Consider the following 27,200-nt stretch of genomic DNA (forward strand, 5'->3'; position numbering starts at 1 on the left):
CTTGCACAAACAGCAGCGTGAAGAACAACAGGCCCAAAATGGCAGCACTCAGACCAAGTCACCAAACTGAGGCTCAAAACCTAATCTGATTGTTTTCAGCCTCCCGCAGAAACGTACTCACAGCTGGTCAGTCAGCAGTTTCCTGACTGGTGATGGTGAGGTAATCTGGCACAAGGGTCCTCTCTATCCCCCAAAGGAAAATGACGTAGTCTAGAGGATAAGACAACCTGCATCTACCCCTAAGGAAAAGTGAGCTTGCCTGGAACAATCCTTTTCTTTCGGAAATAACTTTCTTGCTTCATCCTCCTTCCCAATAAAAACCTTCTATTTTTGTACAACTCCTGAGAGTTCCCCTCTGCTTGCTACATGGGATGCAATCTAATTCGTGAATCCTTTAATACAGCTAATTAGACTTCTGAATTTCCTTGGCTGAATTTTCTTCCCTAACAGCAGTAAATACCTCTCCTGGTGTTCAAACAATGGCATCTCCCATGCTCTCTCAGGAGAGAGCACAACAAAACTCTGGGCAGACTGGGGAAGTTCAGACTGAGTTCTCAGTATGGCTTGATCTTCTGAAATCTCAATGAGTAGGAACATATTGAATGAACCTGAATAAGGATACCCCCCCCAATAAAAGCATTACAAGACCGCCCCCCCCACAAGGGCTTTATTTACTATCTTGGCATTCTGCAGAATTAACAAAACTCACTAAAAAGAGCATTGGTTCTTGATGAATATGTACGAGAACACAGAAAACAAACACAAATCAAACATACCTAACCCTAGCAAAGAGTCTACACTGTTCACTCTGACATTCTGCAGGCAATCCTTTATTACAGCAAACACGTTCTGGAAAAGGCCATGAGGCAAACATTTACGTCTTTCCGAGCCAGTCTCTTCACAATTGCTCACCTGTGTCCCTGCAGCACGCGTGGTGCAGCCAAACACACTACACAGAGGACATGTAGCGTGAGGGTATGCTTGTGTCCCAGTGAGACTTTATGGATCCAGAAATGTCCATTTCATATAATTTTCATGTGTCATGAAGTATTATGCTTTTTATATCTGTCCACTTAAAAATGCAAAAAATGTAAAACTCATTCTTAGCCCGAGGACCATTTTATGCCATCCCTGTGTTATTTTTAACAATATTTGCAGAAAAAAAATTTATGAATGTCTATAAAAATATTTCTCTCTTGATATTTCTTTAATTTTTTTTCTCCATTCCCAGTTTCAAGCCTTCCACAGTAACTTTCTAAAGTCCTATTTCATCAGATTCCTTCCCTCCTCGCACATCCCTCTCCCCAGGGTACAGCTTGCCAGTCCCTTGGATGTTTTTAAATCAAAATCTACCCATGGCGGGGGGGGGGGGGGGGAGGTCACTCATTGCAATTTTTTATAAATCCTACTTCCTTGAATTCCCGTAAAGCTCCAAATCTTTTCATGCTCAATCTTTCAATAAATATAGATTTGGCCAATCTTACCATGCCCCGTCTCTTTCAGCCATCATTTAAGTCTGGTTCTATACAGTGAGAGCCCTGTGCGATTGTGGCAATCAGGCTGCATTCTTGAGAAGGCAGGTTTTAGTCACAAATACACTTAATGTTTAAAATCTCGCCTGTAACTGTTCAGATGGCATCTCAAGAAAAAAGATGATCTACTGCTTTAAAATGCTCTGTCTCCACTTCCCTGGTTAAGTAGCCTTTTCTATTTTTTAATTATTTAGCTTTATTATTTTTCCAGTTACTATTATTATTGTTATCATTAGGAGGGCAATGTTTCATAATATGTTAAAAACTTGCATCTCTTTAAATTTAAAGCCACAAAGTCCTAAAATGTTATTTTAATAACTGAAACATTATAAGTACACATCAAAGTATAATATTTGAAATAAAATCAATACTAATTTGGAAAGGTACAATCATAAACTGGAAAGTGTCAAGAAATCGTCAATTTCCTAAGTGTCTCTCTATGTGGAAAGTGTGTAAATGTGCAATCCCTGGTGCAGGGGATCTTTCAGATTAGCATAAATATTGAGGCATTCGTGAAAAGCCATGTGCTAGGGCAGAATTGTGTTCATGAAAGGTGATGGGCAGGAGATGAAGCATTCAGTAAAGAATGAGATTTCACTCTCCACCTCTCCCCATTCATAAATAACAAGTGTTTAAATGCACCTATATTGAAACGGTTCCCAGTGAATTCAGCATAACAGTAACAGCAAAAATGCCACAGTTCAGCAATCTGTGTTTGACTGTGAAGTGATTTCTCCTGAAGACAGATGCCACCCCAAGGAACAAAAGCAGAAAAACAATCCATCCTATGACCAGAGGCAACAGCAAGAAAAGATTAGAACTGCAAGCCTCTCTCCCTCTGGCCTCTGAGGCTCCCTGGCTACATCTTTAGAGCGTCCTGCACAGACAACAGAAATGGTAATTTTCTACACAGCACAAAGCAAGAAGCTCTTTGCCTTTTATTCTGCTGTCAACTACATAAACCAAAGGATTTCTTGCAAACTACTGTACCGCCTCCCCCAAAACAAGAAACCAAGGGATACAGTTCCTGAAAAGCAACATTCAGGGTCCACTGAAGGTCAAAACATTTCTTCAAGTAGTTAACACATTTAATTTTTGTTTTGTTTTGTTTTACTTCAAGTGCTCTAGCTAGGTTTTAGTATTTAAAAAAAAAAAAAAATCCTCAGTACCAAGAAAAGGGAGAAGGGCTATTTTACTATATATTTTTATTTGAATGCATGTGGAAAAAGAAACAAATACTAAAAATTTCCTCATAGAACTTTCAAATTTCAAATAAAATGGCACTACAGCTCCCACAAATTCCTACAAAGGAATTATTTCTTTAATGTTTTTTACTCCACTGAATGACTTCTATAATCCTAAAAAGGCAACAGCCTTACCGTATGTTGTCACAAGCAGCCCACCATTAGCTCAACATCAGATAAAACACAGTCAGAAGCTCTAACCTTGCTCTTCCCTAGATGGCAATTTTTAATTCAAAAAATACAAAAAAAGGGAATATCATTCTTTCTTTCCCCATCGACATTCTCCCTCTCCCAAATCTTTTGGACAGCCCCCAAACCCTACCACACAGCACTTACTATCCAATTTCTTTGAAGAATAAAAATAAATCAAACCATATTCTAAAATTCTAATCATCTGATATGCCATCTTCGCAGTGAATTAAGGCCATTCCTAAAGACTTGCTAACCTGATCATGTTTTTCTCAATGATTAACAGTAGGTAAATATACAGAACCTCACACTTCTTGTAAAAGCAAATAACCTTTGCCAGCAACATTAAACAATTTGACCATAAGCAGGCTAAATTTCAAGTACGTAGAACATGAAATAATTTTCCGTGAAATTTTAAGTTTCTTCTACATAGATTATCCCTTTTGTTATTTCCCATTTAAAGCTTTTTAAAAAATCATTTCTCAGCTCCATCCCAGTGAAAAGTACTGCGAAGACAACACACCCACAGTGAAGCCATCTACGTGACACCAGAGCAAACACCCAATAAGAAGCAGGCGCAGACCGGCAGGAGTTTCTCATGAGGACAAGAACTGTTCTCAGCAATTAAATTTATTCCCATTTGCGTGTTTTGTTACATAGACAAAGAAAGCAGAAACTAACTCACCAACCTATAGGGAGCATAAATCAAAGTTATTATTTTAAAAATACAGGGTTTTTAAAGGCCCAGAGCAGAAGAATAATAGCAGGAAAATCTTTGGTTCCTTCCACCTGCCCTGGATTCTTGGGCTGCAGCTTCTCTATCAGCTAATTTTCTCTCAGTGTGGGGTTTTACTTGGTGTGCATTGCTCTCCACTGCCATTTCTACCCCTGTAGTTTTTTAAAGGAGATAAAGCAACTGTATAAGAATGCCTAACGACATCAAAGCCCGAAAGCTTCACTGGTTGTGTGTGGCATAGGAGGAAGAGGAGGAAAACGTGAGGTAATGAGGATCTACTGTATTTACCTTATGTGCAGGGCATGTGGACAACAATAGAAACCATGTAGGGGGCACGTTTGGTCAAAAAAGAACATGGCAGCCTAATGGGAGGCCTTTGTTCTTCAAAAGGGTCTCCTTTCCCCCTTTTGTGTTTCACCTAATTCATGGCATCTGAGCTGCTCTTGAACTTGACAGACTGAGAGAAAGAGAGGGAGAAGAGCGGGGGAGTTGAACACACAAAGGGAAGAGAAAGGGGGGGACTTCAAAAGGAATTCATTTGAAAAAATTAGTTCTCTTGCCAGTTTTGATGAAGTTTGGGAACTTTAAAGGAGTTAGAGAATATCACTCAGGGTTGGAATAAATTTAATTTTCCCAGAGACTGTAACAAGAAATAACACAGATAAATAAGGAACAAAATGAATTATGTCCTTAAAACCTGTTACAATTTTTTTCTGCTACACCACAGCTCTTAAAATAACAGTAATAAAACTGTTGATTCTCAACAATTACAAGACAGCATTCTACAAGCAGAACCAGTAATTAAATAATTTTCCAGTTTAGGGGAATTTTACTTGAGTGGTAAACAGCACCAAAAACTCTGCAAAACCACCAGCACCCCCTGCAGGAGAAACACAGATGAGCATTCTGCAACATTTCAAAGCCTAATATTTAAAAAGAAAAAAAAAAGTCACATTAATCTTTGACACTTTTTTTGAGAGAGAGAGAGAACAAGAGCGGGGAGCAGCAGAGGGCGAGAAAGAAGCAGGCTCCCCGCTGAGCAAAGACCCAGACCCAGGTCTCCATTCCAGGGTGCCTGGATCATAACCCAAGCTGAAGGCAGACGCTTAACCAACTGAGGAGGCACCCAGATGCCCTGACACTTCCAATTTAAAGTCAAGAACTAAAAAAAAATTAGGGGCACTTGGGTGGCTCAGTCGTTAAGCATCTGCTTTCAGCTCAGGTCATGTATCCCAGGGTTCTGGGATGGAGCCCCATATCAGGCTCCCTGCTCAGCGGCGAGTCTACTTCTCCCTCTCCCACTGCCCCTGCTTGTGTTCCCTCTCAGAGACTGTGACTCTGTCAAAATAAATAAATAGAATCTTAAAAAACAAAAAAAAAACAAAAAAAAAAACTAAACTAAAAAATTTTAAAAATCAGTGAAAATTTTCAGATGGAGATAAAGCCCTAGGAACCTTTGGCCAATTTTAGGTATTCATGAATATAAACACAGGACTCAAAGATCCTTAGCTATGTTATGTATTAATACAAAAGGTTGCTTCAAAACAATAAAAGATCACAGCTTTAAAACTGATTTATTTTTGCAGTGCCTGGGTGGCTCTGTCAGTTAAGCCTCCGCCTTCGGCTCGGGTCATGATCCCAGAGTGCCAGCTGGGCAGGCTCCCTGCTCGGGGCGGAGTCTGCTTCTTCCTCTGCCCCTCACCCCACTCGTGCCCTCTCTCTCAAATAAATAAGTAAAAATAAACTATCTTTAGAAACAATTATTACTTTATGGTCATATTTCAATTTCATCTTACAAAAAAATTACTACACAACATCATTACTCATCAAAGTACCTTCAGAAAGCACTGGATATTTCCAAATTCACCCTCAGAAGAAAATGTGGTACCAATAAGGAGATTTTTTTTTTAAAGACTTTCCTACGAGTTTCGAAAGCATCGGTTAAAAACGTAGGCTCGCATAAACAGACAGATAACCTTGTCAAGGGAACTACTTTGCAGACGTAGCTTTCAACCGGACTTAAGGACGCGGGCATGCACATGTCAGTCATGTGTATTTGTTTAACAGTTAAGACCCACGTTCTGATCAGAGCCTGCGTGGACAAGAAGCTGTGTCAGATGCGGCTGTAACAGAGTAACTGTAGGTTTGGCTCCTACAGCAAGTGAAGTTTTAATCCCATTGTTCTGGACCAGACGACTCTGCAGGGGGAGGAGGGCTCATGTGCGCACGGTTGTGCGCACGGTGGGGCGTTTTAGCAACATTCCCGGCCTCCAGCACCACCCCACAAGTTATGAGGCCCCAAAAAATGTCTCCGCACATAGTCAAATGCTCCCCAGAAGGCAAAATCATCCCGCACTGGAGAAGCACTACCCTAGGCTAACTAAAACAACTACCGCATGCTAATTTTACTTCTGCTAATTTTACTGTCTCACACATTCAATTTTATAAAAGTAACAAATATGTTAAGCACTCGAAATATTTATCAAATTCTTAACAACCTGCACACCACATTCTACAGTCACCAGTGAATAAGACAGCACCAGTAGGCACAGACTTTAAAAAAAAGAAAAAAAGACTCATCTGGTTACTAACATATCACCAGCTACCAATTACGTTTCATGTGGTTTAACGGAAAGAACACTGAAGTTGTTAAGTGAACTAGGAACTGTGAACTATCCAAGTATAGATCTTGAACCCAATATATATCCAAAATGTATCTTGAATCCATCATTTCTCTGCAACTTTCACAACCTTCATTTCCGCCAACATTATGATTCATCCCAAGAGCCTTCTCAGTTTCTACTCAGCTTTTACTTTAGACCCTTCCAACCCCTTCTCCAACCATCCATCCATCCACCCACCCATTCAACTAATATTCACTGAACGTCTGCTATATGCCAGGCATTCCATGCACTGAGAATACACTGGTGCACAAAATTTTCTTACAGAATACTTTACTTACGGAAACTTAAATTCTAACGTAACATATGTGGGAAGGCAGGAAGAGGCAGAAAGAGCAGGCAGGGAACGACGGGCAGGAGTGGAGACTGGGGTTACACAGAGAGGCCAGGGACAGACTCACCCGTTGTATGAAGACCTGAAGGTCAGGAAGTGAAGCATGTGGATATGGGGGAAAGTATCTGAGGCAAAAAGAAGAGCAAGTCCAAAGACCCTGAGGTGACAGCATGCCTCTGCCTTTTCCTGTGCATGAAATGGGAAACCACGAGGAGATTTGGAGCAGAGAACTGTGCTCTTAACACTTTAAAGGAAAACACCACGGGACTATGTCAAGTATAGGCTGTAGGGCTATAAGGGTGGAAGCAGAGACCGGTTAATTTACATGAGATTTAAACCAGAGTGGCGTAGTGAAGATAAGAAATGGTTAGATTTTAAGATATATTATTAATCGCAAATTAATATTTCTTAAAACATAAATGGGGTTGTGCTCAACTCAAAAGCCCTTCAGCTGCCACTTTCTTCCCACTGCACTTTATATAAAATGAAAAATCCTTAATATGACCTAAACAGCTCTGTAAGATCTGGTCTCTGCCTAACTTTTCTAGCGTCATCTGACTTCTCAGTAATCAAATACCTTCTGGCCACACTGACCTTTCTTTCAGGTTCTCTACTACCCCTAATTCTTTTCCATGGGGCAGGGCTTCATGCATACGGTTCTTTCAGCCTGAAAAGCACTTCCCACTCGTGGCCTGGCTCGCATGATCACTGCAGCGCTCACATTTCAACTCGCAGCTTGGAAAATTCACTTCCACGAAGAGACCTTCCCCAACGTGTCACTCTGAATTTGCTTTGCCCCTTCCCCCATTATATTCTCCCCAAGTACCCCAAAGGACTCTTCCTTGATAAAGCCGCTCACCCTGGTTAGTAATTACAACACTGGTTTAATTATACTTCATGGTTAATGTGTGTCTCTCAAGACTGTGGGATATCAGGAGCGGAGACTACGTCTGTGTCACTTACCATCACAACTGCAAGGTGTGACACGTCTCATACCTAGCAAGTACAAAAAATAATTTCTGAACAAACGATAATGCTTTCATCACAGCTCTGCCAGACATAATCTAGTCACTTAAGTTCTCAGGGCCTCAACATACTTTTCCCCTTTTTAATCTTACGACTATAAGAAAGTCATAGAAAACAGAGTAAATGAGACAAATAGGACACCACAAAAGTTTTAGGAACAGTTTTCCTGAAGCAGTCAGGGAGTGGGAGAGAGAAATGAGGGAGGGCCTTGATTGTTGGGTTATTAACTTCAGACTTCATTCAGTGGCCAAAGGAAGGGGTATTGAAGGCTTTTTGAGCTTTACAATGCTACAAGCAGAACAGCGTATTTGAAAAATTAAGCCCTCTGTAGTGTATAACTAACTGAAGAAGAATCCGAATGCAAAAATTTAATTAGAATCCAAACGCAACAAGTACTTCTGCTCTTTCTGCCATCTTGGAGCCTGTGGAGGCCTACTGGGAACAGGGCTTCTAAAATGACAATTATTGGGACGCCTGGGTGGCTCAGTTGGTTAAGCGGCTGCCTTCGGCTCAGGTCATGATCCCAGCGTCCTGGGATCGAGTCCCACATCGGGCTCCTTGCTTGGCAGGGAGCCTGCTTCTCCCTCTGCCTCTGCCTGCCACTCTGTCTGCCTGTGCTTGCTCTCGCTTCTCTCTCTATGACAAATAAATAAATAAAATCTATAAAATAAAATAAAATGACAATTATTTCTGAAAGGCTATGGTCCAAGGCCATTTCTGCTGGTGGTAAGTGGGGTCTCCAGAACAAGAGAGAACACACAGCTCTTCCTAAAATTGACAGTGTTCACGCTCGAGATGAAACTGAACTCTACCTAGGCAAGAGATGTGCTTATATCTACGAAGCAAAGCACGACACGGTGCCTGTTGGTGGCAAACTGAACAAAACCAGAATAATCTGGGGAAAAGTAACTCATGCTCATGGAAACAGGGGTGCGGTCCCTGCCGAATTCCAAAGCAATCTCCCTCCTAAAGCCATTGGCCACAGAGTCCATGTGATGCTACACCTCTCAAGGATTTAAACTTACAAGAAAGTAAAAAACGGTGTAGATTTGTTCTCTTGTATTTTTGTTAAAACAAAACAAATGCAACAATGACTTCTGACAGTGGGGAAGCCCCCAAAGAAATGCCAGTCATATAAAAAAAATTTTTAAATTAGAATCCAACAGGTAAATAGGGCCTCAACTACTTTTAAAAGGTAGTTGAATGTAAGAACCAAATATATACTTTCTTACACAATAATTAATGAAGATATTTAGCATTATTTAATGACCAAATTAAGCTTATGTTTGTTTTAATTATATTTTATACAGAAAACAAAAAGGAACCAACAACGAAAAACACTTGGATTTTCCTGTTCATTCATCACCTACGATGTAACCAGATTAATCTTCCAAAGCATGGCTCATATCATATTACTCAGAAAACTTCAGTGGCTCCCCACCGTCTACTGAATTAAGTCCAAACAAACACCTTGGCCTGATATTTAAGACTCTATACAAACTGACCCCAACTTACTTGCTTTTACTTCCCTATATTCTAGCCAAACTGAACTACTTTTGCTCCAACACAGCCAGCTTCTTCTGTCCCTACTAGACCTTGGTTCATACTGTTCCATCTTTCTGAAACACAATTCCACCCTCCGTGCCAAATTCACCTGTTAAAATCCTACCTTCCTATTTCAGGGCCCAGGTCACATGCTACCTCCCTCAGTCTCACTCCAAACCCCCTCAGGTATAAAACAACTTCTCCTTCTACAGACACTCACAGCCCCAGTGCTTTGTAACTTACTCCATGCTTACGTTGAATGATTTTCTCCTTATACGTTTGATCTTCCCGATTAAATCATCAAAAATTTCTAGTCCTTTTTGTGAAAGGAAGATGGGTACTTGTGTACACAAAATTAACAACTGTATTTACAGTTTGTAAACTGTTCTAATAGCCTACTCCTTTTGAGGGCAGGAACTGTTTATGATTCATGTTTTGTTTCTTGCAATTCTTTGAACAAAGTGTCTGTTTAAAAATCTTTGTGTAATAAGACTCAAAAATTTTAAGTTGACTATAAATATACCCCTTCTCACTCCAGTCTTGTTCACTGAGTCGCATTTAAAGAAAGAACAGGGGCGCCTGGGAGGCTCAGTCAGTTAAGCATCCAACCCTTGATTTCAGCTCAGGTCATGATCTTGGGGTCATGAAATCGAGCTCTGTGCTGGGCTCCATGCTCAGCTTGGGATTCTCTCTCTCCCTCTTCCCTGGCCCTCCCCCACTCCCTCTCTAAACACACACACACTCACACAATTATTAAGCACCTGCACTATAGTTAGCTACTGTGCTAAGAGGCAGTAGAGACGATTAATAAGAACTATAAAATATCACCCCTGTCCTAAGCAGCTTATCACTATATTGTTAGGAACATAAGACAATTTCCACAGCAATCAGAAAAGTAATAAAAATGTTATCAAACAATTAAATTCTAAACTACGAATTTCCAAAGAGCTGGCATAGATAACAAGTGCCATGGAAGTGTGGAACAGAGCAACCACAGCTAGCTAGCCGGGGCGAAGAATGTTTCTGAAAGGCACAGCTAGACAGGCAAGAAGAGGCAAGATTATCCAAAACAACGTGTTCCCTCAGGTTGCTCCAACAGTCATATCCTCCCTACATCTCGGTTTAAAAAATAATGACCTATAAATGTATATGCTCACTCGCCCCATTCACTTTACACAGAAGTCCTCTACTAGCCCTCAGATGTAAAATCCAGAAATCTGAAAACACAGCATTTTCCAAAATACAAAAAAAATTATTTTCTACATTTTCCTCAGGAAAAAAGGGAAATCTCAAAGATGACCATTTAGGAAGCCAAATTAAATTTTAAAAACAAACTGAATAAATCTTTATGGCCCCAGCCTGACTCAGTCTAATAATTATCACCGTAAGCATCAGTAATTGGACAAATTTTAGATGGGGTATAGTTGACTTGAAGTCAATGTTCAACTGTTTGAGATTAGAAGAGTCACTTTTAACTCATTCAATGAGAAAAAGCAGAGGGTGTGGTGGTTTGAAGTTGAGACCTGTGGGCCAGCTGGCCTGGGTTCATAATCCCAACTAATTCAGGCCTCCTCTGTGCCTCAGTTTACTCATCTCTAAAAGGAGAACAAAAAACAGCTCACTCCTAGTATGGTTATGAGACAAATGAACAAATGCATCGAAGCATCAGTAACATGTATAGTAATCTAGCACAGAGCGAGCAACCAAAAGACTGATTATTATTATTCGAAGGAAGGAAGGACACTAACTTGGTCAGGACGACCTAGGCACTAACACACTGTAAGAGCCCGCCACCCCCACCCCCCCCACCCCCGCTTACCCACGGAGGATACGTTCCACCACCTCCACTGGACGCTGAAACCTCAAATAATACAGAATCCCGACATACACTGTTTTCTCTTTACATACATACATACATACCTAACTATGATAAAGTTTCATTTAAAAATTATGCACAGTAACAGATTAACAATAACTAGTAATGAAACAGAACAGCTGTAACAACGTGTCGCAATCAAAGTTGTAGGAATGGACTCTCTAGAGTATCTCACTGTACCAGACACACATCGCACTGAAGATGTGGGGAGAAATGCCCACGGGATGGGACCCTCCAGAGGGGGGGCGGCACAGGCGCTGCGGGAGAGCATCGGGCCACTCCTGACTCTGCCCAGTCGGAATGTCGATGTACACATCGACGCGCCTCCGGACCGCGGCTGACCACGGGGAGCTGCAACCACACAAAGCCAAACCACAGATACAGGGGGATGACGGTAGTAAACAGAAAGTACCAGCTTTAGAGAAAGTAAAAACTAGGCATTTCTACTGTGTCGGGGCCCAGGGTAAAAGTAGTAAGAACCCAGCAGATGCAGGCAAGGCCCTCAGCCTCCCCCAGCAGCCTTGATTTACATTTTAAAGAAGAGCCTGCAAGGGCACTGAAGTTTTTTTTTTTTTTTTTTTTTAGGGCGCTGAAGTATTAAGGAGGAACTCCATCATCTGCATGATAGAACAATCTTGTTTTGCTAAACATATCCATTCACCTTTCTGCTAAGTCTTCTCCCTTTCCTGTGCTCAGGCCCCTCCCTTTTCCCTTAGCTCCTAGAAGCTTCCTGTTGCCGGTCTTCAGAATTTCATGTCTTGTAGATTCCCTGTACGTACGTACATCTATTAAATTTAATTTTCTCCTTTACTTTGTCTCATGTCGATTTGATTCTAAGTCCAGTTGGAAGGACCCAGAGGGAAGTCTTCCTCCCTGACACTATATATGAAATTCACATTAAAGGAAATGCAGAACCTGTGTACACATAGAAACTCAATGTATGACAGAGCTAACATTGCATAAAAGCAGAGGAAAGGGAAAAATTTTTCAACCAATCACACTGGAAGAACTGTAAGTCCATGAGAATGTCCTGACCTCACACCATACACAAAAATAAATTCCAAGTTGATTTATGACCAAAAAGTAAAAAAATAAACTTTATAACTTCAAGTAAATATAAGGCATAAAAAGTATAAACCATGAAAGAAAAGGCTGTAGATCCAACAGTATTAAAATTAATAACTTGTTACTCAAGGTCCATTTAAGAAATGCAAAGACGGGGGCAGTCAGTTAAGCTTCTGACTCGTTTCCTACTCAGGTCATGATCTCAGGGTCCTGGGACTGAGCCCCACTTTTGGCTCTGCACAGAGTCTGCTTGGCCTTCTCCTCTCTCTCTCTCTCAAATAAAATCTTTAAAAAAAAAAATGCAAAGACAAACCACAGACTGGGAAAGGATGTTATAACACATAATACCAACAAAGGACTGGAATCCAAAAAATTGCTATGAATCAACGAAAAACAAAACAATCCAATTAAAAATGGGTAGCTCAGTGGGTTAGGGCCTCTGCCTTCGGCTCAGGTCATGATCCCAGGACCCTGGGATGGAGCCCCGCATCGGGCTCTCTGCTCAGCGGGGAGCCTGCTTCCTCCTCTCTCTCTGCCTGCTTGTGATCTCTGTCTGTCAAAGAAATAAATAAAATCTTTAAAAAAAAAAAAATGGGTAAGATATATTAACTGTCAATTCACAGAAGAGACACAATGACCAATAAGCATATGAAAAGGTGCTTATCTCATTAATAAGAAAGGAAATACAAACTAAAACTGCTATGAGACACCATTTCACAGCCACTGGGGCTGGCAAAAATGAAAACTCCTCAGCAAAGATGTGGGAGCCGCGGGAACTACGCCACTGCTAGGAATGCAAACTGATCCAGTCACTCCGGTAATACTTAACCAAGCTAACAGCAGGCATCCCCTACAACACACAACAATCTCCCTTCCGGTTTACGTGTGTACGTACACATGTGCACATGCATACTTTCTCACCCGTGCACGTGCACGCACACACACACACACACCCCTTAACAAAACTCTTGCAGCACATGTACCCAAGGACACGCACAGCAGCACTGCGTCTAAGCGCCAAGACCTGAGAACAGCAGAAATGTGCATTAATAAAAGAATGTGCCAGGGACGCCTGGGTGGCTCAGTTGGTTAAGCGGCTGCCTTCGGCTCAGGTCATGGTCCCAGGGTCCTGGGATCGAGTCCCACATCGGGCTCTCTGCTCAGCGGGGAGCCTGCTTCCCCCTCTGCCTCTGCCTGTCATTCTGTCTGCCTGTGCTCGCTCTCTCTCCCTCTCTCTCTCTGATAGATAAATAAAATCTTTAAAAAAAAATAAAATAAAATAAAAGAATGTGCCAGTTCCTAGCCTCAGCCTCCAGGCCGGGCACACTTCCTCTTGCTTTCCTATAACCCTGCTCAACTGCCTGGAGAGCAACACTGGGCCAGCCTTCCGTAGGATAAAACATGTGAAGCAGAAACCACCTCATCCTGACCCACCCAAAGCGGAGCCAACTCCAGCACCTGGCAGGACGCCGGGAGCAAGCCCAGCCCTGATGCGCGCGTCACCTGGCTGACCACAGTCTCATGAGCCATGAACCAGCGGTTGCTATTTTAAGTCAGTTACGTCTGGGGGCTTGTCACAAAGTGACAGATAAGAGATACACAAATGGATTAAAGCAATACATATTAATGTGAATAAACTGGACAAATAATACTACATGTAAAAAACTGCAGAAAAATCTATGTCATCATACATACATAGGTTTTAAAAGCATTGTGTAGAGTTGTTCGACATACGCATGAAGAATGATGGTTATCTGCAGGTTTGGAGAAAGGAAATGCCACTGGGGAGAGGCACACAGGGGCTTCAAGCTCCCCAGAGAGACCCTCCCTAAAATCTCAAACCTCCCCATACACCCTGTTCCATATTCCCTTCTCGGCTTTATTTTTCTACTAAGCACTTACCATCAGTTAATTCCATAAAAGCAAAGATTTGTACTGTGTTTGTAGCTCCCAGAATAATGACTGGAGCCTTCTAATTTAAGGCTTCCAGGTAATGATAATCTCCACCCCCGACGGAGAATTGCGGCCTTGGACAGTTAGTGCCATGGCCGCAGCTAAGGACAGGAGCGGGCAACCTACAGGCTGCAGCCAAATCTGCCCTCTTACCTGTTTCATGTGGTCCGCAGGCTAAGAAGAGTCTTTACAGAAGAACATTTCAATTGATTTGATAACAGAGGACACTAATTTTGAACCCCAATTAAGTGAAATGTTAGCCGCCCCCCCCCCAATAATTCTATTATCCTCATTAACAGACCTGAATCAGAGATGCCTGGGCGGCTCAGGTCATGATCCCAGGATCCTGGGATCGAGTCCCATGTCGTGCTCCCTGCTCAGTGGGGAGCCTGCTTCTTCCTCTGCCTGCTGCCCCCCCTGCTTGTGCTGATAGTTAAATAAATAAAATCTTTAAAAAAAAAAATAGACCTAGGGGCGCCTGGGTGGCTCAGTGGGTTAAGCCGCTGCCTTCGGCTCAGGTCATGATCTCGGGGTCCTGGGATCGAGTCCCGCATTGGGCTCTCTGCTCAGCAGGGAGCCTGCTTCCTCCTCTCTCTCTCTCTCTCTGCCTGCCTCTCTGCCTACTTGTGATCTCTCTCTGTCAAATAAATAAACAAAATCTTTAAAAAAATAAAAATAAAAATAAAATAAAAAAATAGACCTATATCACAAAAATTTTTACTCAATTATTATATTTTAAATTCCAGTAACTAGAAATACATGGAAAATGTTTTTTTCTCTTATTATAGAAGTATCTACATTTAAAAAAAGTATCTATATCATATTCTTGAAATGCCTCAAAGCTTAAAATATTTACCATCTGGCCCTTTACAGAAAAGATTTGCCAGCCTCTAATTAAGAGCAACAGCCATGGTGAATGCTGTGGAAATTTAGGCAGGTTCTTAAACTTCCCATGCTTTAGTTTCCTTATCTGTTATCTATCTAAAAGAGTTGTTAGAAATAATAATAGAAGTAAAATACATAGAACAAACCAGACCACTAGGAAAGGCTCAATAAATACAGGATATTATTATTAGTGATGAAAAAACAAAAACAAAACAAAAAAAGTAAACAAAGAAAACACAATTATACAATGATTTGCAACTTACGGTAAGTGCTATGAAGGAAATAAAGGACAGAGATAGGTAACAGCCAGGATACCAAAAAGTGCCTAAGGATCACATTCAGAAAAGGAATAAATATGAAAGAAATATAATGGGGAGGAGTTGCTGATTCTTGTCCCTAAAGTCATGGCCCTCAAGAGATGGAAACATACCCAAGCCATGAGAAATAGCAAAAAGGGTACATCTGAGGCACCTAAGTAGCTCAGTTGGTCAAGCGTCTGCTTTTGGCTCAGATCATGATCCCCAAATTCCAGGATCAAGCCCTGCACTGGGCTCCTGGCTTAATGGGGAATCTGCTTCTCCCTCTAACCCTCTCTGCTCTCGTGCTTGCTCGCTCTCTCTTTCTCTCTCTCTCTCTCAAAAAAGAAAATAAAATCTTTTTCAAAATGAGGTGAATTCCTTCTGTGGTCACTTCTGGAGTTAACAACACACCTGGAGGCAGCAGAGCCTACTGATTAAGAGTGGAGCATAAGAATCAACGTGCCTGTGTTCAAATCTCAGGTCCAGTATTTATAGCTTAGCTCTGAAATCTTGGGCAAGGTATTTAACCTACATTTCAGGACTTCTCTTCTGTAAAACGATGGTTAAAAACACCATCTGCATCCCAAGACTCCTGTGCGCAGAGAGGGTAACACAGCCCGGCCCAGTGAGCAACGCACGAGGGTATCATTAGGACCAGACGCCAGAGTCTCATCTCAACGGATCCCTTAGTATTTCCTAGAAAGCCAATCATCTGTAGACTGCATTTTCCAATTTCTCCAATACTCTTCTGCCTCAGACAGTGCTTAATAAAGCTTTTGTTTTATTTCTCAGCCAATTTCTTCAGATTTGTAGCTACTATATATATATTCTTAGCCCTATATATTTCTAACATTTCCAACTAAAAATCGATATTGGGGCTCAAAAGAAAGATATTTTTCTAGGGGAAAGAGTTATAGTAACTGACATTGGACCAAACTGCCATGTACTTCTCATCATTTGGACATAGGTGTATATAATGTTACTGTAGTGCTCTTCCTCGTTTTTATTTTCCATAGAACAAATAAAATAGAGCCAATGCCTCAAAAGAGGTTGTTTTTAAGTTATCTTTCTCATGCGCATATGAGCATTTGCTGGTTTTTCTGTTTAAATCAAAGAAAAAGTAGTGCCAGTGTCAGATTTTAAAGTGAGAGACCATTTGATGCCCAAAATGAGACATGATTCCCCAGCACTACCTATTCTTGTACAAAACAATAAATGGCTCCCTGCAGGATACAGTCTCCAGCTCACCTACCCAACTTAATAACAATCTTATCACCACAAGTACCCTGAGCACTAGATAGCATCAGGAAGTGGCTCTGTTATAAATTTAGGAACAAAATTAAAGGTCCTAGGGAGACATTTTCCACAAGCACATCCAGACAGTGAAAAGGCACTGCCGCATTCAAACAGGATTTTACTGCTTTATAAGTATCTCTCTCCCTGAAGCGACTCAAAATTATGACTGCCTCAAAATAAAGATTTGTGTAGCTGTAACCAGTGTACCCAGACCCCAATACATCAATAGATATGCACTGAGGCGCTTCGGAGCAGGAAAGTCATTGTACTGCTGTATCCCAAAGAGTTTATCCAATACTATCACCAAAAGGGGGGGGGGGGAGACATCTCTCCCTTTATCCACAGGCAGCTCATCAAAAGACCATCACTTTTTTTTTTAAACTCTCCTGTTAGCGTAAGTAAGATAATGTGGTATAAAAACCCCTGAGCTGGACGTCCAAGATCTGAATTCTAGTCTCGCTATTACTTGTTAGATGACTGAACTCTAACATGTCACTTAATTTCAGTGGTTTCCTGCTTAGGAACTCAAAAGTTCTTTGGTGTGAACATGCTCACGAACTCTTCAGCTAGAACTCCTGTTATTTCCACCGTTTATTCTCCTGTCTCAACAACAACAAATCACTACCATTTCTCTATCACTTCAGGATCCTATCAATTTCAACGCACAGGAAATCTATCATGGACAGGTAAGTTAAAAAAGGGGGCAGGGGTGGCCCAAGTGAATAGCCAGAAGGAGACCAGACGACCCACCCTCAAGCAGCACCTTCAAGGCCCTCTTCCTCCGTCTCCGTCTCCCTCTCTCCCTCCCTCCCGCTCAACTTGTCCCTCTTCTTACTCCGACCTCACTCTTGGGCGCCACGCGGTACCAGCCGGCTGCAGCCACCAGTGCCCTTCGTGGCCCGGGTTTAGGCTCAGCAAGGACAGCTCCTCCCATTCTGCTCCAGCAACAACAGAAGCTGCCTTCACTTGAGAAACTGCTGCCGGGTCACTCGATCACTCGCCTGGGGGAACACAACGTAAAGGCCAGAGCGGAGTGGGCACCACACACTGGGCAGGAGCTGAGAGCGGGAAGGAGTGAGACGCTTCACACCAAACAGATGTTCTTTACACCTTCTCCTACCCAAGGTAAATCCCTCCACTGAGGCCCCGCGGCCACTTCGCTCCCCCATCAGCTATATCCCCAGCCCACTATCTTCTTCCAAAACTTCATGGGCCTTTAAACCTTCCCTTCCATTTCCCACTCACACTCTCCATCTATGGGAGAAATCCCCTTCTTCTCCTAATCTCCCGAATCCAGTCAGTCACAAATTCTCCAAGGCTCCACCTCCTCAGCTTCTTCTTCAGTCTTCTTCCCCCCCAGCGGCTCGCACCCCCTCCCTGCGTGCAGGCCTCCCTCCCACCGCCCCCGACCAGGTGTTGAGACTGTCTCCAACCCATCGCCCCCCTCCGGTCTCCACCACCCCAAAATCCATGTTCCATACGGTCACCTGTATCCCTCCAAAGTTCAAGTCCAATCTTATTCTTCCTTCTTTATACTTTGGTTTTTTTCTTTTTTTAAAATACTTTTTAATGTCTCCTTGTTTCTGGCAGTATAAAAACGATCTTATTTTTTACCATCTTCACCCTATAGTTTAATCATGCCAATGACTGCAATTTCCAAAACTTAATCACTTATTTCCTACCAGTCTTTTTGCTCACCTTGCTCTCTAGATCGAAATTTGCCTGGGCTACTCTGCGGCTTCAAGGGATTCCCTTAACTCTAAACCACTTGGGAGAACAAGACTCAGCTAAGGTGTCTCCACTTTTATGAAACCTCTCCCGAGGTACCTGCTAGGACTTCTTTCCTTGTGCCCTCACAAGACCCAGTACAGTTCTCGCTCACAGCACCCATAACGATCTATCGCACTCACCTATTTGCAGGTAAATGTAATTCTCAAAAGCAAACAGGCCTTAGCATCATCCGAAAGCTCTAAAGCACAGACGCCTGAACCTACGCCACATCAGACACACCAAAGCAGAGTTCAGGCCCAGGCCTATGCACTACGAAAAATCTTCAGGGCAGTTAACATTACCTGACCCATCTCTCCAGGCAAAAACCACTTACAGGTGATAATCTACTTGAGGAAAACAATTCCTATTAAATATATCCAGTCTTTGGGCGCCTGGGTGGCTCAGTGGGTTAAGCCGTTGCCTTCGGCTCAGGTCATGATCTCAGGGTCCTGGGATCAAGTCCCGCGTCGGGCTCTCTGCTCAGCAGGGAGCCTGCTTCCTCCTCTCTCTCTGCCTGCCTCTCTGCCTACTTGTGATCTCTCTCTGTCAAATAAATAAATTAAAAAAAAAAGATATATATATAGAGAGAGAGAGAGAGATCTATCTATCTATCTATCTATCTATCTATATATATTCAGTCCTTCAAACTGTTCCTGACAGTAGGGAAACAATAAACGTTATGGAATGTTACGGAATGTAAATCTTATACATCGCTGTGAATTACAGTTACCAAAAATCACCCAATGGAAGAAAATTACCGTAACATACCATCTTCAGGCATTCCAACTAAATAAAAATTTTTATACACTGGGTGAGGGGGATGAGCAAAAAGATAGATGAGAAAACTACCTGAGCCATGTTTTCCCCTGATAATCAAAAACAGAACGTTGTCCTGTATGCTCAGTTGCTGAAGCCAAGGACCAATGTTTCTAACTTCAGCTTCAAGGTCCTCTATGATCAGAAATACTTGTTTTTTAACGAAGAATAAAACTAATACTGTCTGCATTAGCTTTCTATGCAGCGGGAATCAAGATACGGAATACAGCTCTACTATGAATTATAATTAAATACTCAAAGAAACAATCACTCCCTATGTCAAATCCAATTTAATAAATATTTCCTGCCTACCTTCAGGGCCAAACACTAGTTTCGGTATATTAATGAGGAGAACAGGAGGTTCGGCGGCTGTCCTCAGGGAGCTGAGATTCAGGAACACGGCAGCTAAAGAATGTTCTGGTGCTCAAATTTTCACTAGCCAGAAGTGAGACTACTAAATGTTTTATCTGTATTCCATTATAACCTTTAAGTAAGATCAATATTCTTATCTTATACAATGTTTTTAAAAGAACACTAAGGCATTTTCCTAGTTTGAAATGGATTATCCAAATTTTTCCTCTTGAAAAAAAAATTGCCGTATTTTTTTTCTAGCTTCATCATAAAAGGGAGCAAATTGGTAAAAAATGAAGTGATACAGAAAAGACATTAAAATTTCCTTCAGCCAGTATTTTCTATTCTTTTCCACACTGAGACAAACAAACCTAGCATCAAGTTAAAAAGGAAAAAAAAAATCTAAGAGGAACTTTATTTTTTAAAATAAAAAAATCCTTGGGGTGCCTGGGTGGCTCAGTCGTTAAGCATCTGCCTTCGGCTCAGATCATGATCCCAGGGTCCTGGGATCAAGCCCACATGGGGCTCCCTGCTCCGTGGGAAGCCTGCTTCTCCCTCTCCCACTTCCCTGCTTGTGCTCCCTCTCTCACTATGTCTCTCTCTGTCAAATAAATAAATCTTTTTTAAAATTTTAAATAAAATTTAAAAATCCTTAATATAAAGGCACCTGGGTGGCTCAGTCAGTTAAGTTGATTTTGGCTCAGGTCATGATCTCAGGGCCCTGGATGGAGCCCTACATCTGGCTTCCCTCTCAGTGCAGCGTCAGCTCGCCCCCTCCCTCTGCTCACACTCACGCCCTTGCGCTGGCTCTCAATCACGCACGCACGCGTTCTCCCTCTCTCTAAAATAAATAAAATACTTTAAAAAAGAAAAAAACCTTTAATATAGTTCCAAGTTTCACTCTGGGGAAAAAAAAAAGAACTAGAAAAATAAAGGATGAAACATGTTAGTGGGGGGAAAAAATGACACCTTACTGTATAAGAGAGTTAGTAAATTCTGAGAGGCTACAAAATGATACCTTATTGTACCAGGGAGTAAATTCTCAGAGGCTACAAAGTCTCGGGCTGATGAGAAATAAAAGCATAATTCAAACCATTAAAAGTGAGTACTACAGGCTTCCCTTCTGAAGTGAAACTCTTGGCCTCATAAGTGATGATCAAGTTTGTCCGAGTTTCAAACATAGTTCATTAGCAAACTCATCATAACGGGCTCTTTGGGCCAGTCCACTTAAAAATATGCATTGTAATGAACACCGTACTGCAATAAAACAAGGCCATTTCTTAAAAACCCGAAGGCCCAATTAGATTATGTAAATTTGAATTAAATACACACATAAATCAGTCAATACCCAAGGCTCCTGGCAAAATGCCAGCCAGCAGTCTTTGGCATAAGAAACATTAGAAATGCCATCCTAGAGGGATATGTGCCTTTTTTCTCTAGTGCCAAAACACATCAGACTGAAAGCTATAACCTAGTCACCCTGTAGACGCTGCTGTGAGCAAGGAAACCACCCAATGCAGCTACACTCAGAGGACTGTCTTCACCTTTTCTATTGGCCAGAAATACTACTCATTTGGGCACTTGTGGCTCAGTTATGAACATTCTTGCGTTCGGAGTTTGCAAAAAAAGTAAAAAACCAAATCTAATAAAAGCTGTAACTTAAGAAAGAGAAATTAAGGAGTCAATCCCATTTACAATTGCATCCAAAACCATAAGGTTTTGGAATAAACCTAGGAATAAACCTAACCAAAGAGGCAAAGAATCTGTACTCAGAAAACTATAAAGTACTCATGTAAGAAATTGAAGAAGACACAAAGAAATGGAAAAGTGTTCCATGCTCCTGGATTGGAAGAACAAATATTGTGAAAATGTCTATGCTACCTAAAGCAATTTACACATTTAATGCAATCCCTATCAAAATCCCATCCATTTTTTCAAAGAAATGAAACAAAAAATCCTAAAATTTATATGGAACCAGAAAAGACCTCGAAGCCAGAGGAATATTGAAAAAGGAAGCCAGAGGAATATTGAAAAAGAAAGTCAAAGTTGGTGGCATCACAATTCCGGACTTCAAGCTCTATTACAAAGCTCTGCTCTGTCATCAAGACAGTATGGTTCCGGCACAAAAACAGACGCATAGATCAACAGACACATGGAACAGAATAGAGAGCCCAAAAATAGACCCTCAACTCTATGGTCAACTAATCTTTGACAAAGCAGGAAAGAATGGCCAATGGGAAAAAGACAGCCTCTTCAACAAATGGTGTTGGGAAAATTGGACAGCCAGCCACATGCAGAAAAATGAAACTGGACCATTTCCTTACACCACACATGAAAACAGACTCAAAATGGATGAAGGACCTCAATGTGAGACAGGAATCCATCAAAATCCTTGAGGAGAACACAGGCAGCAACCTCTCTGACCTCAGCCACAGCAACTTCTTCCTAGGAACATTGCCAAAGGCAAGGAAAGCAAGGGCAAAAACGAACAACTGGGATTTCATCAAGATCAAAAGCTTTTGCACAGCAAAGGAAACAGTTAACAAAACCAAAAGACAACTTGACAGAATGGGAGAAGATATTTGCAAACGACATATCAGATAAAGGGCTAGTATCCAAAACCTAAAAAGAGCTTAGCAAACTCAACACCCAAAGAACAAATAATCCAATCAAGAAATGGGCAGAGGACATGAACAGACACTTCTACAAAGAAGATATCCAGATGGCCAACAGACACATGAAAAATGCTCCACATCACTTGGCATCAGGGAAATACAAATCAAAACCACAATGAGATACCACCTCACACCAGTCAGAGGGGCTAAAATTAACAAGTCAGGAAATGACAGATGCTGACGAGGATGCGGAAAAACCGGGAACCCTCCTATACTGTGGGTGGGAATGCAAGCTGGTGCAACCACTCTGGAAAACAGCACAGAGGTTCCTCAAAAAGTTGAAAATAGAGCTACCCTTTGACCCAGCAATCGCACTACTGGGTATTTACCCTAAAGATACAAATGTAGTGTTCCGAAGGGCCATGTGCACCTGAATGTTTATAGCAGCAATGTCCACAATAGCCAAAGTATAGAAAGAACCTAGATGCCCATCAACAGATGAATCGATAAAGAAGATGTGGTATATATATATACACAATGGAATACTGTGCAGCCATCAAAAGAAATGAAATCTTGCCATTTGCAATGACATAGATGGAACTAGAGGGTATTATGCTTAGCGAAATAAGTCAATCGGAGAAAGACAACTATCATATGATATCCCTGATATGAGGAAGTGGAGATGCAACGTGGGGGGTTGGGGGATAGGAAAAGAATAATGAAATAAGATGGGATCGGGAGGGAGACAAACAATAAGAGACTCTTTTTTTTTTAATATTTTATTCATTTATTTGACAGACTGAGGTCACAAGTAGGCAGAGAGACAGGTAGAGAGAGAGGAGGAAGCAGGCTCCCCGCTGAGCAGTGAGCCTGATGCAGAGCTGGATCCCAGGACCCTGGGATCATGACCTGAGCCGAAGGTGGAGGGTTTAACCCACTGAGCCACCCAAGCCCCCGCCATAAGAGACTCTTAATCTCACAAAACAAACTGAGGGTTGCTGGGGGGAGGGGGGGTGGGGAGAGAGGGGTCAGGAGAGGGGGGTGAGGTTATGGACATTGGTGAGGGTATGAGCTATGGTGAGTGCTGTGAAGTGTGTAAACCTGGCGATTCACAGACCTGTACCCCTGGGGCTAATAATACAATATACGTTTATAAAAAAAAAATTTTTTTTTAAGCTGCAACTTAACTACACAATTACACAGAACACAGATAATTATCTGGTTAGTACTCTCAAATTATCAACAATGGAGTTTATTACGGTGCTAGTTCCCCTTCACGGTGAGAAAAAACTAACACTGGAAGCAGATCTGGGGATCTCAGGTCCCCCTACAAAATTTCATTATTAGCCATTCCTGCATGGGCTTCTTCAATATGGAAAACTATACAGGGATTAAATTTGGATAGCACTTTGGGAAAGCGCGCTTGAATTTCTCAAGTCTTTCAGGGAGGATTTGGTGGGGACTGCGGGGACTGCTGTTTTGCGGGTATATTCTACGAAGAAACTGCAAACATCTGTGCTTCTCCTCATTTGCAAAGACATAACACATGAAACCTGAACTACTGGTTCTAAATATAGACTCTCTGGAGATCTGTTCAGATAATCCTAATAGCAAACAGGATGGCCTTTATTTGTAGAAGCATCCAGAGGGATCTTGTTATGACATAAAAAGATAAGAAAACACATTTAAAAAATGGAGAAAATTGCCAACCCTTAGAAAAGAAATACATCTGACTTAAATAATCAATGTATCCAGAAGAAACAGGAAAAGTTTAATATTATCTTATGTCATATCTATTCTCCCATCCTTGTCTCTTAATGACAAAATACAGAAAACCATTTTACGCTACACATCATGAAGCCTGTCACACCATATATTCAGTGATGACAAAAATGGTAGGGTGTCTTCACTCACTCTGCAAAGCCTATTATGTCAAGCAGGAAACATCCTATGGTCAGGACACAAGCTCAGGCTGTCAAACCAGGGGATCTTTTAAGAGGTATGACCTTTTAATGGAAAAATGTTATTTTCCTAGTACCTGATATGGAGAAAACATGAAAGAAAATCAAAATTAAAATTTCCCACTAATATTAGTTAAAACTCTCTCTCTAAACTCTTTTCTCTCCATCCTCAGGAAAATACTGATAAATATTGGCTCTAATTTTCTGAGGGACAAATGAATCCAAGATTAGTTTTAAAGCTAAAAACCTCGTAGTCTGCTCATGAGATTTTCTTAAAATAGGTCGCTCTTTCATACACACATCAATCTATTACCTGAAACTGTTGAGTTGGTTATACATCTTTACTGATCTCCTAAGGGACACAGTTCTGAAGCTACTACAATAACATTAATTATTTTTACAGAATCCTAGCAAAATAAAGTCTGTGTATCATTTTTAATCTAATCTAAACATAAGTAGGAAAGGTAACAAAATTTGAAGAAATAAAATAACTTACAATAAAAGTAGACAGGGTGTTATTAAGATATATTTTTAAGGGGCGCCTAGGTGGCTCAGTGGATTAAGCCTCTGCCTTTGGCTCAGGTCATGATCTCAGGGTCCTGAGATCGAGCCCCGCATTGGGCTCTCTGCTCAGCGGGGAGCCTGCTTCCTCCTCTCTCTCTGCCTGCCTCTCTGCCTACTTGTGATCTCTCTCTGTCAAACAAATAAATTTTTTTAAAAAAGATATATTTTTAAAATAACACCACAGTGCACCAGAAAACTGAAGCACATTAATATATTCCAGGCACTTAGATTTCCTCTGTTTATGAGGTTACAAGAAACCATGTTTTAGAGTCTGTCTGATCCACTCTGTTGACTTAAATAATGGCGGGGGGAAGGCTTCCAGAGTCCACTAAAGGTACAGTTATGCCCAAAGCTCATAGAAAACCAACAGACTGTACCACTACCTTTGTTGCTTGTGTACATCAATGTTTAGCCCCAAAGTAGTATTCTTTTGGGGGGAGGCTGACAATGAACTAATTCTCTCAAACAGAAGATTACACATTTTTCCCCCTGATGTTCCTGTGGTGACATCATCAAATACAAAAGTACTATTAAGCATCATTTTCCATTTTTACTAAAATTTAAACACCATAATTTAAATTCTGATAAGAACCTATAAACAAGAACAACAAAAAGAAAACAACGGTATTTCCCAAGCCATGATTATTGCCTTCTTTCTACCCGACCCAGGTGAACATTCCCCAAAACTATCAGCATAATTCAAACACTCTGAACTAGTAAAGATGAGTGTCCATCCACATCTTCATCTCATATCCTTTTCTCTTCTTTGATTTTTGGAAAGAAAATGCCAGAACAGATCACCCAGAATGACACTTAAGGTCAAAATACTGCTATTCTAGGAAATATACCAAAAAGAAGAGACATACAACAATCTGATCATACAAATAATGTTCCTTGTCACTGAAGCCTTTGCATTATTCTATGCAAACAAAAATAATATGTCAATTACAAAAGTAAACACATCCCCATTAATAAAATGAGTATCTTCATCTAACAGCGAGCAAGGGGCAGAGATAATAAAGAGCATTTTTGCAAACTGTGCATTCATTCTCATCACAGTGCTCACTGAACACACAAGGCCTCTTTGCACCCCAGGGGATGAGTATCTTCCACTTAAATAACTGTTCCTTTAGTTAGGAGTTCCTTTACTTATGATACTATAGTTAGGAGTATCTTCCACTGAAATAACTGTCCACACCTACAGCCAGATCCTGAACACCCCCTCCCCACCAGCGAGCTCTTCTTTCTCTAACACCTTAAACTCTCGCAATGCAACCCCATTCCTCTTGGATCTGTCACTCCCTCAGTCCCACTACAGATCTACTAGCCCCCAACTCAACAAGTTAGTTAGGCAAACCTCCTGCCCTCCATGTTTCCTGAGACCATTAATTGGCTCCTTTCTTCAATTCCGTATCAATTCCACAGAGACGATAAGGTCCATTAATGGCTTTCTTATCGCTATTTTCCATTCCCTTGCTTCCTTGTCATTCTGCTGTACATCCCAACAAAGCTCCTAGGCCTGTCAGATTCCATCTGACTGTCTTCTCCACTCATACACTTTGGGCTTCCAAGCACTGGTAGCAAAATTAAAAACAGAAGGCACAGCCCTACAGGCCGGTCCTCACAATCCTGAAAGTGTCCCCATGAACTTCTCTTTAGAACCCAGATTTCAATGGTGGAGGAAGGAATTAAAGGTGTAGAGCAGATGAAGGGAGTTGATGAGTTTACATTATGTTCAAAGAAGCTTGGAGAAAAGGAAAGAAGAGATGGAAAAGGCTGGTTATGCAAGGGAGCCGAAACAAAGTGGGATCCCGCTGAGGTTTAAAAGGGTTGGTAACTGGAGCAAGTTTGGAGGCAAGAAGAAGATAGAGATGTCCAGGATTCCTCCCAAAGTGGAAAGAAATGGACAGGATCCATTGCTTCACATTTTGTGAAAATAATATACTTGCTTCAGTAATACAAGTTAATTAAAAAGGGTTTATTTCCAGTGCAACCCATGGTTTAACGTCTTGCACAGTAAAAGCCCAAACTCTGAAATCAGACAGCCTGACTTTGACTTCCAGCTCTACAGCTTCCTATCTATGTTATTTCCTAGACAAGTTATCACATCTTTCTGTGCCTCAGTTTCCTCATCCGTAAAATGGGGATATAATTATAATACCTATGTATTATAAGGTGGTGTGAAAATGAAAGGTGTTAATACACAGAACATACTTGGAATGGTGACCAGCACATAATAAGCACTATATGGAATGTTAGCTATTCTTCTGGCTAAAAACTTAAAATGCTAGTTAGATGTTCTCATTTTCAGTCCACAATACAGTAGACTTCCCTGACCCCTATATTCCCAACCTAATTTCTATTAGCCTTCTGGATCCACATCTCCCCTGGCTCTTCCTCTCCCTCCTCCCTGTAAAACACCTGCGTTAAGTGAGTCTCTTCTACCTGCAAGCTTGGGTTTA

The 27,200-nt window shown here is 41.4% G+C and overlaps 2 protein-coding genes across 3 annotated transcripts in view; one reads left to right on the forward strand and one right to left on the reverse strand.

The window, feature by feature from the left end:
• Positions 1-27,200, reverse strand: part of POU2F1 (POU class 2 homeobox 1) — a 175,134-nt gene that overhangs the window by 117,362 nt on the left and 30,572 nt on the right. The window lies entirely within an intron of this gene.
• Positions 8,402-8,783, forward strand: LOC122918505 (60S ribosomal protein L35a-like). The gene has a single exon (XM_044266999.1). It carries the CDS (start codon positions 8,420-8,422, stop codon positions 8,759-8,761), a length of 342 nt encoding a protein of 113 aa, XP_044122934.1. The 5' UTR covers positions 8,402-8,419; the 3' UTR covers positions 8,762-8,783.

The sequence above is a fragment of the Neovison vison genome, chromosome 10 (assembly GCF_020171115.1).
Source record: "Neovison vison isolate M4711 chromosome 10, ASM_NN_V1, whole genome shotgun sequence".
Lineage (NCBI taxonomy): Eukaryota > Metazoa > Chordata > Mammalia > Carnivora > Mustelidae > Neogale > Neogale vison.